The following is a 14,197-nucleotide window of genomic DNA, read 5'->3' as shown; positions in this document are numbered from 1 at the left end:
GTTAAAGGTCACTGTTTACTGTGTTTTACTATTTAAAAATAACTTGTATATGTATATTACTTTTTAAGATAAGTTGTATATATTTTGCTTTTATTCATATTTTTACTGGTTGCCTTTGTTTGTGTTCTGTTTACTTAACTTTGTTCTATTTATTCAGTTATTTATGCACACTATACTATTACTATTGTAACAATACTATTGTACTCTGAGCACAATGACAATATCTATCTACCTACCTGCCTGCCTGCCTACCTGCCTGCCTGCCTACCTGCCTACCTACCTGCCTGCCTGCCTACCTGCCTACCTGCCTACCTGCCTGCTATGAAAAAGCAATGAAACGGCTCAAAAGGTGTTTGGTCTGCCCAGGATGTGTGCGTCACCTGTTTCTTCCGCTAACCTGTCCCTCACAGCGATTGGTCGGATTTATTTTTAAGCGGCTCCAGTGCGGTACTGTGTTTTGATTGGACACCTCAGACGCCAGTAACAGGTGCCTCGACCCCGCCTCCCTCCCCCTCTCTCTCTCTCTCTCTCTCTCTCTCTCTCTCTCTCTCTCTCTCTCTCTCTCTCTCTCTCTCTCTCCGTGCCCTCAGGTTGTTCGTCAGTCTGAAAACCTGTGATGAGAGTTTTAACAATGGCGTGGCCGTGGCGGGGGGCTGCTGCTCTTGCCCCGAGTCCATATTCAGAAAACCACCTGTAAACATTGAGTTGGAGCTTATCGGCGATTTGAAAAGTAATTTGACGGTTACAATGATACAGGAGAGAGTAAATCTCCGCTGACAGCCTGCTCTACAAACTGTGAAACTACTGGAGTGTCGCTGGAAGCGCTTTGCCATGTCGTTACTGTGTGTCAGAGGTAAGTTTTACGTTCATTTATTTTCTTTCTTTCTTTACCGTTACATGGTTAGAAACGACATTAACTCTAAGTTGTACACGTAAAACCTTGAGTTTGTTTGAATTCAATCTGATAAGCTCATAATCTTACAGAACAGGTTTTCTGGCAGGAGGCATCTTCCCTCAGGGTAGCTAGTAGCCTACATTTGTCCCGTCGTGATTTAACGTTTTTTTTTTTTTTAAACACAGACTCTTCATGAAAAACAAGAATCATATTTGAGATTGTTTTCCTACCTAGCCTTCCATGCCAGCTGTTGTAGCCTAACAGAACCACCACTGACACTTTGAGATAGCACAAAACAGTAGCCGTGATAGGCTACTGTAATTTATGGTAGGGCTGGGCGATATGGAGAAAATCAAATATCACGATATTTTTGACCAAATACCTCGATATCAATACCGCAACGATGTTGTAGTGTTGACTATTGGTGCTTTCATTGCAGCCTTTAAAACCAGGAAAAGGCAACACTTCTGCAATATTACGATATCCAAAATCTAAGACGATATCTAGTCTCATATCACGGTATCGATATAATATTTATATATTGCCCAGCTCTAATTTATGGTCAGTTTAGGATGATCCCTGTTCAGAATAAGAGTTACAGCAATTACATTTGTATTTAGGGGTCCACATAATAAAAATAATTAAAAAATATATAATAATTGATTTATTCATATTTTTTGTGTATAGCACCTTTCAAATAAGGTTAAGTCTTCTTTACATGGACATGCTTCTATGCGAATACATGACTAAAGCAAATCAGGCTGGGGTGGGTTAACACCATAAAGAAGTTGTACAGTCCTCGCCTGCCCCAGCATCCTTTACAGCAACAAAGCACATTATGTAATAACCTTTTTTTTTTTTTATATGTCAACAAGACCAATGCCCAGCAATGTGGTCCAGTGCTGCCAGGATGAGGGGTGTGGGGGGGGGGGAGAAAATCATGCAACAAGCTTAAACAGAGCTGCAGGCTTCTTTCCTTTTAACCACATGTACTGTATGCGCATCTGTAATGATGACGGAGCCACCCTGCCAAACTACGCATAATATCATTTTTTTTTTCAAACAGTTGGCCATTAAAATGTTATTTATTTTTTTTTTTCATTTTTAAAAAGAGGGCTTTAAACATAGGGAAAAAAAATGTCTTTGTCTTTTCCCAATCTTTTGAAAAATACAGTCAGGCGGCCTTCTGTTCAAATATCCTTAAGGAAACTAGACTCGCGCGTGTTTACACAATCAAGCAAACACTTTCTGTTATGATCTTAAGTTTCTGTGAAGATGTTATCCGTGTCAATGCTAGTAATCATGTAATCATGTAAGTAATCATCGTCACAACACTCATCTCAAGATATAGGAGCAGGGATCCTCCCCGTTGAAGCAGTATACCTATCTATCGACCAGTTTTCTTTCTCTCGCACCAGAAGCTGATTGTCACTGATTGGGCTGTTTGTCTACTTTTTCTCTCCCCCCCCCGCTGCAACGTGCTGCTCTGATTACTTGCTGCGAATCAAACGTACAATGTAAATCAGACACATCGTGACGTTAGGTACTAGATGACTAAACATTAGGAAGCCTTTTTTATTTCAGGCTAGGTGTGATGCCTCCACTATAAGATGCTGGCGAAACCACCAGTATTTATATTAAGTAATTGAAAGACTGACCTCGCGTCGGCCACTTCGTATGTGGCACAAAGATCACTGCAGGTAGCCTACTCCGTTAAGGACGGGCAATCTCAGATCATCCTGTCGTCACTATCTTATCACAAAAATAAACTTTTGGTGATCAGTGTCGTCTTGCAGCAGGAAGCACAACAACATTTGGATGTGTGCAGGTGGTGTAGTCTAATGTACTGTAGTGGTTATACTGTGCTGTATATGTTTATGTTTTGGGGGGGGTCTGGGTGTCCTTCACCAGGGAAGACTTCATTTCCTGAATTTTGATACACTTTTATGCAGCAATTACTAAAATACCTTTTTATTTAGCCTATGCAAAGAAAAAAAAACCCCACAGATGACAACTCAAAATATGTCAAAAATATAATGGAAAGTATGTCATTGCGCTTTCTTAAGTGGGTATATGGAACTCCTGGAGCTTTCTTAGTGAGTATACTGCACATACATGCGTATCACGTAGACTACACCACTGGATGTGTGGGGAACATAAAATTGGAAAGGAAATGCGTTTGAACTACTTCTGCTCCTTCTAAAAAAAACAACAACCTGAAAACAATGAGCCTCAGACGGGATTCAAGCATCAGTACACCAAGCTGGGAAAGGTCACAAAGAGGCATGTCAGCTTGGTCCCACTTGCTTCAGAAAGTTCAGCCCAATGGCTCGGGCAACCAAGAGTTATTGTACTTAATGTGGGCCGTTGACGATAGAGCTGTCCATTTATCGATCGCTGTTATGGCGAACAGGGGGCCGGTAGGAGTTATCCAGACCATAGATAACAGAGGAGGGGGTGCTCGGGCAGGGGTTGTGGGACTAGCTGATGTTGTGACTCATCCTCCCCCCCCCCCCGATAGCACAGCTTGACAGTGTTGCTTATTTATTGGGAGTCGAGAGATGCTTCATCTCCATGGCGATGTCTTTACACAACAGATAAGTGGTGGCCCTTACAAGTGGACATGTAGGGAGAGACTCCTGCTGTGGATCAGGGCAGGGATGGCTGAACGCATGGCTCACATGGACCCCCATCATGCTGCACGATTGGAGTTGTACTAGGGCTGCCGGCTATATGGGGAAGAAAAATCATAATCACAATTATTTTGGTCAATGTTGAAATCACGATTATTTAAAACGATTACTCATTGACTTATGGAAAGATGTTATAATTATGGAATTTATAAAAACAAACAAAAAAACCACCTTGAACTGTGAAATCTACATTAATACTTTTCCCTTAAAAAATAAAAACTTCATTCAGAATACAAGACAAAATAAGAATTGACTTGCAAAGCGTACTGTGCACAATAATAGTCGAAAAAAAAGAAAAGAAGTGATTAATTGCACAGCCCTGAGTTGTACAGATTCAGACACGTGATTACTTTAGAGACAGAATACCTGGGATCTTCTGACACTAGGGAGTAGAGCTGGGCGATATGGAGAAAATCAAATATCACAGTATTGTTACCAAATAGCGATTAGTGGCGATATTGAAGGGTTCACTATTGGTGCTTTCAATAATATCTATGTCTGTTACTGACTTGAAAGACAATGGTCAAGTTGTTTGTTTGGCATGGGTTATTTCCATGGCGCCAATGCCCAATTCAGCTTTCTGATATTATGGGACGATAGGAAACATTTGGCACAAAACATTTTACCAAAACTCAAACTTGAATTCGTCACTAAAAAGTGACAGCAGAATTGTAACGAAGTCGCCTGATATTGACATTGTAGTTTGTGCACTTGCTGTATATAATGTGCGATTTGACAGTGAATGAGTCCTCAATTTAGATCATACTACGTCTCATGGGAGTGTTAGTTGGAACAGGTTAGAGGAGGAGTTGGAAGGCAGAGAGCTCACACGCAGCTGTGCATACCTGCAAACTAGTCGCTTTTCGGCGACAATCGCCCTTTTTGAATGGGAAAATGTCATCCACGTGAATCGTGTAGATCCGAAGAGTTTTTATTTTTGGGGGTGGGGGTCTCCGAGACCCGGTGCCTTGATGGAGGTCAGCTAACTGCGGATGGTGATGTGCTCAGTAGGGAGCCCTGCACGGTATATCATTTTGTTATCGCTTTCGAGATATCCACCGGCGCAATAAACGCATCGCGAAAGGCTGCGACTTCTCGCGAGAGACACTCGGATTGTTGAGTTAGTTGAAAGAAAATATCGGTCGCAAACTGCCCTTTTAAAATGTAACGGTCTGTGTTTTTTTTTTTTTTATGTACAATTCAATGTCCAATTTCTTCAACAAACGAATGTTGGAAATGACGTCCTTTTCATTTGTTTCAAATTCAACAAGCAGTTCATAGTATTTTAGCCGAATCCTGAAAGCAGCAGAGCTGAGTACACTTTAATATCGGTTTGTTTATCGCAAGTAATATCGTTTATCGCAACATTTCGCAAACGTTCAACCGCACATTTTCCTCATATCGTGCAGCCCCAGTGCTCAGACTGGACAACGTCCTGAAGGTTGTTATTGGAATATGAGGAAGTAGCACTTGACCAAACTGTGCTGGAAGGTGTTAGGATGTGGTGACGTTTAAGCAGTAAAGCAATTAGGCTACATTACTGTACATAAATGTTTGCCGAGCAAAGTCTCTCGTCTGCTCTGTTTAGTCTTGTTTCGTGAGGGTAATCTGGCTCCATGCTTCCTACGTTGGTCTTTGGGGTTTTATTGCTGGCTGATCCAGTGTCCACGCCGGATGTTGAGCTTGTTTCATGCATCATCATCTTTTTGTATGCCGATTCTTCTGTTGACAATACAGTACAAATGAGTTTTACTCCTTTAAATGATAACGGTGATGTCTTTGTCATGGCACACACTCCAGTCTTTCAAGTGTTCAGGCCTCAGATGCATCCGCTGCGTCAACACGGTTTGCTCCGAGCCTGCTTATTTGACTTTGCAGCTGGTTCAGTAGGTGAGGAGAGATATATTGCAAGCTACATAACTTGATAAAGGATGAGAAACGGAGGCTAAAAACAACTGAACTGCAGTAGAGGGTAGTGCCTGCACGATTAATCGATCTCAATTCACCCTGTTCACGATTTAGTTTTTGAATAACTTCGATGTGTGTGTTTTTTTTTTAATGACTCCGATTGTCATTTCATTTTACGAGCCGACTGCATGACAAACGCTACTACTTTCTTCTGTGAGTTTTAAACATAGACTGTATAAAAAAGGTTTTAAAGCGCTGCAATGCTCTCCCTTCTCTTCACTGAAGCCTCTATGTTTACAGGCTTGTGGTGATGCTCAATGTGCAAAAAAAGAAATCTATGTTTAGTACTGCCAATTTGTTTTGTTTTGTCATGGTTCATGTGTGCCACACATATTACACTTAGTGAGAAAAAAATCGCGGCAGAGAATCGTGATATCAGTTCTAAGCTAAAAAATCGTGATTCATATCTTTCCCCGAATCGTGCAGGCCTAGTAGAGGGGTTGAGTGTAGCGAGCAGCAGAGTAGTGGAATTAGAGAAAGAGGCAGAGAGTGCGCTTAGAGATTGTGGGAGTAATCCCCTCGCCATCTGTTTCTCTCTCTCCCTCTCTCTCTCTCTCTCTCTCTCTCTCTCACCACTGTCTGCAACAGTGCAGCAGTAGATCCTGGCGTCACTTCCTGCTCCTACTTCCCTGCTTTCTGCCTGACATTCCACCGATGCTGTCCTTTTTATTTTTAATCTATCTATCTTTATCTAAAATAAATCATTGGAGTCTTACACGGACGCGTGATTTTAGACTGTCAAGAACAGTCTGAAATGGTTTTGGTAATTCACATAACTAGAGCTGCAACGATTAATCGATTAGTTGTCAACTCTTAAATTAATCGCCAACTATTTTGATAATCGATTAGTCGGTTTGAGCAGTTTTTCTAAGACAAAAGTCAAAATTCTCTGATCCCGGCCTCTTAAAATGTGAATATGTTCTAGTTTCCTCTCTCCTCTGTGACAGTAAACGGAATATCTTTGAGTTGTGGACAAAACAAGACATCCGAGGACGTCGTCCAGGGCGTTTGGGAAACACTGATCCACATTATTCACAATTTTTTGACATTTTATAGACCAAACAACTAATCGATTAATCGAGAAAGAAATCAACAGATTAATCGACTAGGAAAATAATCGTTAGTTGCAGAACTACACACAACACATTTTTGTATTTCTGGTTTTTTTTTGCCAGTTCGAAAAAAACGTGATGCGAAGTATTTCCAAGTGCCAATCAGGATTTAGGAATATTTGAAAGAAAATCGAGAGACAGCTGCGGGGTTGTTTGCGTATGTTGTCTATGCAATTTGACCAAACCGCACATTCAGTCCTGATGAAGCACATTAATAGATTTTTAGGACTGTTAAACTCTTAGAGGCCCTATCTTGCACCGACGCGAGTGTCTTTGCTAGTTTAGGACCGACGCAGTTGTCAATTTCCCGTCCAGCGCCCGCGTCGTTTTAAATAGCAAATACACCTGCGCCCCTCTTTGCGCCCATGCGCCAAGGTACAAACGCGCCTGGCTTTTAAAGGGAATGGGAGATGACACGCTGATTGTTTTTTTTTGCACGTTACGCTCGAAACACACCTATGAATTAATGAAGACACTAAGTACAACCCTTTTGAACCATGCGCCTGGCGCACGGACCCTTTTTTTCCTCCGTTACACCAGCAAAAGGGGATTCGTACACGCCCGAAACGCACCTGCGCCAGAAGCGTTGTTGAACAACATGTTGGGCAACATGAAATTAAACTAGTCCGGGCATTCTTTTTTATGAATTAATGTTATTCACTATTATGTTTAAAGTTGGACCAGCGAAGGAGTCAACTGTGACCAAAGCATGCACCTGCTTAAATGTATTTAAATCAAGTTGCAGGCATGTTGAGAAGAAAGTAAGCCCACTTGGAAAAGAAAGAAGGAAAGAAAAAGCAGGAGGTTGCTAGGGTTGCTAGTGGCACATTCTTACCTGCACTGCTGTCATATTTGTTTAATATTTGCTTAATGCTCTTTTACACTATTCCATTTGCACAAACCGTATATGGACTCTGTACTACACTCGGCATTTTTACTTGGACTATTGTATTGTATTGCATTACTGCCATACCACTTAGACATAACATTACACAAACTGTTTGACTCTATATGTGACCTGTGTTTTTGGTAGACTACTGTATTTTGTGTGTTCATATTTTGCGTATTTAACGCGTAACTCTATGTTGTCTCGCACGTTTATGATTTGTCTTGGCCGGGTCGTCGTTGCAAATGAGAATTTGTTTTCAATCGGCCTACCTGGTTAAATAAAGGTTAAATAACAACAAAATAAAAGGTTGATTGTACAACTAGCCCTGCCAAATAGTGAGCTAAATGGCCTCTAAAGCCATGGAGGGACCCAGGGCAGAAAATGATAAGCATCAGTTTCCACCACAATGGCCCCCTGGTTTATTGCTCTGTGCTCCGTGTACCACAGCCCTAAATAACATCATGCAATTTAGGACATAAGGCCACTGTGCCAGCTCATTTGCCCCAGTGACAAAGAGTTGTACGCATGGCTGAAAAGAATTAGTGAAAAGCCACAAAAAAAAAATCACACTGCTGGTTTCTCTCAACATTTCCACTGCTCCCTTTCCGCTTCACAGTGTGGTATGTACAAGACAGGAAACGCTTCAGAAGAAGTTCGTTCCCCCCCCCTCCTTTGTGATAACAAAGTTCCTTTTTTTCCCACCGTTATCCTTAATGACAACACTGGAAAAAGACTGAGTTGTAATCCTTAAAGGTCCTATGACATGCTGCTTTTTGGATGCTTTTATTTAGACCTTAGTGGTCCCCCAATACTGTATCTGAAGTCTCTTTCCCAGCCTTGGTGCAGAACTACAGCCACTAGAGCCAGTCCCACAATGAGCTTTCCTTAGGATGTGCAATTTCTGTGTCTGTAGCTTTAAATGCTATTGAGGAGGAGGGCGGGGGGCAGGGTGGAGGGTGGGGGTGAGGCCTTGACCAACTGCCATGCTTTGCTTGTTTTCATGCCATGATGTCTCTCTCTCTCTCTCTCTCTCTCTCATGGGCGGGCCAAATTCTCCGGGGGGGGGCAAAGCAGAGAAAGGGGAGGTAACCTTCCTCCTTATGACGTCATAAGGAGCAAGATTCCAGATCGGCCCATCTGAACTTTCATTTTCTCAAAGGCAGAGCAGGATACCCAGGGCTCGGTTTACACCTATCGCCATTTCTAGCCACTGGGGGACCATAGGCAGGCAGGCAAAAAAACTCATAAAGTGACATTTTTATGCCATGCGACCTTTCATTTTTTGAATTGTTCTAGTGTTTTGGGCTAAAATTGTAATATCGGGGTTATCACTTGTTCAATTCATAAGCAAGAGTGATGTTTTAGACAGAGGAGAAAAACAATTACATTCTTCTCTCTCCTGCATAGTTGTTTTAATGTGCACAGGGGATGTCGCATGAAAATATGAAAGTTTCATTTGTGCCTCCATCATCCCGTCCTGCCCATCTGCCATCTCAAGCTCCAAAGCTTTAGTAGTATGCCTGAACACATAAACCTCCAAACAGCAATCACAATTAATCCCCTCCAAAGCGCTTCGCAATCCCATAACTGTTATTGTATAGATGCATCAAGGGGCTAAAGATGGTCTAAAAATAAACCGAAATACATCAGCAAGCATTTTTCCCAAGTTTTTGGAAACTGCTGCTGTTGGCAGTTGTTTTTACTTTTTGGGTTTTGTTATCTTAATACCCATCTGCCCTGGCCCACTTTTGCCTTTGTGTTTGGTGTGTTTGTTTACCAGCTGTTGTGTTTTGTGACACAGCTGTCTAGCCGTATTGTTCTCGATTATATTAAAGTTGATATTTACCAATCAAATAAAATGTGTTTGTCAACTCTGATAAAATGTGGGTGTACATTGTTCTCCACTTGTATAATCTAAAAGCTCTTACTCAATGCAAGGTTTATATGACAGTGTATCGTGATGACAAATATTCCAATACAGATTAGTTATGTTGGGCATCGTTTTAAGTTTAACAGTTTAGATTCTTCTTCTTAAAGGTCCAGTGTGTAACGTGTTTAGTTGTTCATTATCAAAATCTGTGTTTCCCGTTCACAAACTTGTCCTTTTTCATGAATATTGACCACCACCACCAATTCCAAGTATTCCGTTTGGCTTGACATTTAACATTTGCGTTTGCATGAACTGTTGTAGACGCTCCATATCCATGCGCCGTCTTGAAATAAGTTAGCCGGTAAGGGACATACAGGACATACTGCTCCACCTTTCGCTTTTTCCGCTGTCACATGATAAACTCACAGGTGCTGCTAATGCTGCTAATGGGTATCGTAGCTTCCCGGCCCCCGGCAAGTTTGAAGAAGGAAACCTGGAGGACCGCACGTATTCAAAATCCAAAAAGAAAAAGGATGTTGAAAAGAGCAAGAGACCGGCTTTTTGAAGCGTGAAGGCTACCGTAGCTGTAAGACGTACTTTGAGCTGCGTGGCGCGAGAGAGTTAATGCTAGACGGGAGAAAGTCATACACGTTGGACCTTTTTAAAACGGGTCACGTGCTTACAGGGTTTTCCCTGACTCAGAATGAGCCTTTGGGGGGTGACTACGCAAGACAAGCATGATGGGTCCGCGTACAGTAAAGGCAAAGAGTCTGTGTCGCCTCATTGGACAGAAATTTATGCATTATTTCTGACAATTTGATCAACAGAAAATATATATAAAGCTTGAGTAAATGAAACCCCAATTAACAAAACTGCTTCAAAAACTAATAATATTAGTTTTAACTACCGTTAAAATCATCAGGAGAGTCCGACACAGACAGACTCCGGACGTCAAAACTGAGATTAGCGCTCCTATTCAAGTTTATGTTCTGCTTGTTTTGAATTGCGTTTTTTTTAAAATGTATTTCTTTCTCTCAATTTCTGTGATTTTGGCGCTGGTGATTTTCCTTTGGTGCTGGCTAAAACCCCTTTGGGGGGGCGCCGAAAAAAATCCTCTATGCAGGAAAAAGTCTCTGATTTCAAAGAGAAGAGGACAATTTCATTTTGATTCCATGGTGATTTACAGTTTTACCTGGCTTTTCCAACGTCAAATAAAGCCACACTAGAGCGCCGCCTACTGGGCTCCGTGGCTGCAACGCAACAAGCGCCTGGAAGTACGGTGGCCGCTACGGAAACCAAAACTAGCGCGTGTAAAATTTGAAACCGGATTGGATCGGATTCAAAACCAAATTTTCCAAACGCTTTCCAAAAACGATTCCATTGGAATTGGAATTTTTGTAACGATTCCAAGTTGGAACCGGTTCTCGATTCCCAATCCTACAGATTAGGCTATAATTTTAAAAGTATTTTATACCCAAACTGTCATGTGTCTCTCTGTCAGATTATGAACTTTCCAAAGCTAGTCTCCTAAAGAAACTTGAGAACTTTGATTGATTTAAGAACAAAGATTGCTATTGTCATCTATTTCACTTCTAAACGCTAGCAGAGGTCGGGATTATTCATCCGGTGTGGGAGGGTTTTCACAAAGGGTTGTATTTAAATCAGAACAGCTTGTGTATCAGGAGAATAAGTCAAGATTAGTTCTTCAGTGGCAGTTACTATGGTAGAGTAAAGGTAAAAATAAATGCAATAGGCAAATGGAAATGAGGCAATTTACATGCTAGTGTCATGAGTGATCAAAAAGCCATCCAGTCAGGCAAGGTGACGCATGAATTCAACGAAAACATTCAGTGTTTTTGTTTTTTTAATAGCATTTTAACGCAAAGCTGCCCACCATAACAAATAGCTCATCTGTTTTGATCAAGCTGCACACTGGGTGCTCCTGCTTTTGCGGACGACAACATCGTGAGGCCGTTGTCGTGTTTGTGTGATTCAGGTGTCACGAGTCATCGCCTCACGGCTTGTCTGCATATAAATGAATGTGTCAGGCTTCAATAACATGAGACCTTCCATTACTTTCCATTACTCATGCCCAGATATGTTAACATTTCTGACTTGTTTTTCCATACTTGTTCCACATCGTGCTCAACATCATTATTGTCTTTTTTTTCTTTTCTTTTGTTATTCGTTACAACAGTGGATTCCAAATGAGATGATTTTAATCTGTTTTACAGTTAGCCTAATCATTGTTTTCCTTTTTTTTTTGTGTGTGTGTGTGTTGCAGTGAAAAAAGCCAAGCTCCATGGACTTCGAGGTCAGTACTACTGTATTCACCAACCTTTTGACTTTTTATGAACATTTACTGTATTTGTCTTGACATGAACACTGTCTGAGTCCTTGAGATCGGAGCGTATTCTGTGGCTCCTGTGGGCTTAGTAACGTTGTTTTAAGACCTGTTCAATGACATGATCTACAACTCTCTCACCCAGCGTCGAGCTATCGGGAAGTTTACCCAGCAAACCCCCAATAATGCGGCCATTTACAATGTTTAGAGCCAGTCCTCTAACTAACCAGCTCACCTTACTAAATTCTAATTAGCTTTATTGTTTTTTGGAAATATGCCACATGCACTCATTTGCTCTTGTTGGCTAATCAGTCAAATTCTGGCAAGTCACTGAAAGCTTGGCGGGATTTTGCATTACGTAATCCAGTGTCCTTGCACAGGTGAGCTTAGATCGTTGGCCGCTAAATCCCAATCTCCAAACTCTCCACCTAAGCAAATCCATCTAGCGTTCAGCCTTACACCTTCCTTTAAGCCCTATGACGTTTCCGGCAAGAGCAAGCAACAGCATAGACAGAAAGTCACGGCGGCTTAAGATCTGCCGTGACATTCGCAGTCCCTGACTGACCCCGTGTTCGCTGAGAATAATTGCTAAAGTTAATTGCCCAGCAGGTCTTTACATTTGGTTCAGTGTGTATTTTTCTTAGCCCCTTCACCTTTTGGGAAAACCGAATGATTTATAGTGAGGTGTCTTTTTTGTGTCAACAGCAGCACTATTCCACTTTGAGGTATTGGTTTTAGATGGCCAGTCTATGCCCGGACTTCTCTGTCTGTCCCTTCTCTCCCTTCCCTCTCCTGGGCCACACCACACGTGACACCTGTCCCAGAGCAAACATCAGGGAAATTCAGTTAAGCCTGTCGTCTCCCTTAGGCGAAATGTAAACATCAGTCAGTTTAAGTACAATCTGGCATGAGATTTAGAACAGCAAAAGGGCATGTGCATGCATTTGTTTTGCACATGCTGTGGAGTGAAATGAGCACTGTGTGTATGAGGTGCATACATCATAATGAACTGGTGTTGTCAGAAGAATCTATAATCAAATTTGGTAGTGGATAATATTATAGTATCCTGACGTATAGCAGATGAAATGATTGTTCCGGACTATCATTTTTCAAGCTTATATGGTCCAAATTAATAATTTCAAGCAAATTGTTATCAAATACTTAGATATTAATGTTTTTTGTTGTACATGTGTGAAGAGATTTTTGTCCGATGTAACACAGTTTATCGCATTGAGCATCAATTAGTTTATTCAATTTCACATACAAACCCAAATTCCAATGAAGTCTGGACGTTGTGTAAAACGTAAATAAAAACAGAATACAATGATTTGCAAATCCTTTTCAACCTATATTCAATTGAATACACTACAAAGACAACATGTTTAATGTTTAAACTGATAAACTTTATAATTTTTTTGCAAATAGTCGCTCTTTGTGAATTTGATGCCTGCAACAAGTTCCAAAAAAGCTGGGACAAGGGGCATGTTGCACTAATTGTTGAAGCTTTGTAGGTGGAATTATTTCCCATTCGTGCTTGATGTACGACTTCAGTTGCTCAGCAGTCCGGGGTCTCCGTTGTCGTATTTTGCGCTTCATACTGGCCACATATTTTCAATGGGAGGTACCTGCACTCTTTTACTACGAAGCCACGCTGTTGTGACACGTACAGAATGTGGCTTAGCATTGTCTTGCTGAAATTAAGCAGGGACGTCCCTGTAAAAAGACATTGCTTGGATGGCGGCATATGTCGCTCCAAAACCTGTATGTACCTTTCAGCATTAATGGTGCCTTCACAGATGTGCAAGTTACCCATGCCATGGGCACTAGCACACCCCCATACCATCACAGATGCTGGCTTTTGAAGTTTGCGCTGATAAAAATCTGGATGGTCCTTTTCCGGAGGACATGACGTTAATGATTTACAAAAACAATATGAAATATGAACTCGTCAGACCACAGCACACATTTCCACTTTGCATCAGTCCATCTCAGATGAGCGCGGGCCTAGAGAAGCCGGCGGTGTTTCTGGGTGTTGTTGATAAATGGCTTTCACTTTGCATTGTAGGATTTTAACTTGCACTAGTAGATGTAGCGACAGACTGTAAAAATGGTTTTCCCAAGTCTTCCTGAGCCCACGTGGTATTAGCCTTTACATAATGATGTCGGTTTTTAATTCAGTGCGGCCTGAGGGATCGAAGGTCACGGGCATTCAGTGTTGGTTTTGGCCTTGTTGCTTACGTGCAGAGATTTCTCCAGATAGTCTGAATCTTTTGATGATATTATGGACTGTAGATGATGGAATCCCTAAATTCCTTGCAATTGTACATTGAGAAACGTTGTTCTTAAAGTGTTGGACTATTTGCTCACACCGTTATTTACAAAGTGGTGAAACTCACCCCATCCTTGCTTGTGAATGACTGAGCCTT

General features: G+C 41.5%; 1 protein-coding gene across 3 annotated transcripts in view; it reads left to right on the top strand.

The window, feature by feature from the left end:
• Positions 1–577: 577 nt before the first annotated feature.
• unc13bb (unc-13 homolog Bb (C. elegans)) overlaps positions 578–14,197 on the top strand; it is an 85,918-nt gene continuing 72,298 nt past the window's right edge. For 2 of the 3 annotated variants that reach the window (XM_078270811.1, XM_078270809.1), the window contains exons 1-2: positions 578–853; positions 11,712–11,741. In XM_078270811.1, coding sequence (XP_078126937.1) covers positions 832–853; positions 11,712–11,741 — 52 coding nt within the window. In that variant the 5' untranslated portion in view covers positions 578–831. The remainder of the gene's footprint in view (positions 854–11,711; positions 11,742–14,197) is intronic. The other variant, XM_078270810.1, reaches the window with a different exon arrangement.

This window comes from Sander vitreus, chromosome 16, assembly GCF_031162955.1.
Source record: "Sander vitreus isolate 19-12246 chromosome 16, sanVit1, whole genome shotgun sequence".
In the NCBI taxonomy this organism is placed as follows: Eukaryota; Metazoa; Chordata; class Actinopteri; order Perciformes; family Percidae; genus Sander; species Sander vitreus.
This window is presented reverse-complemented; position numbering and strand designations above follow the sequence as displayed.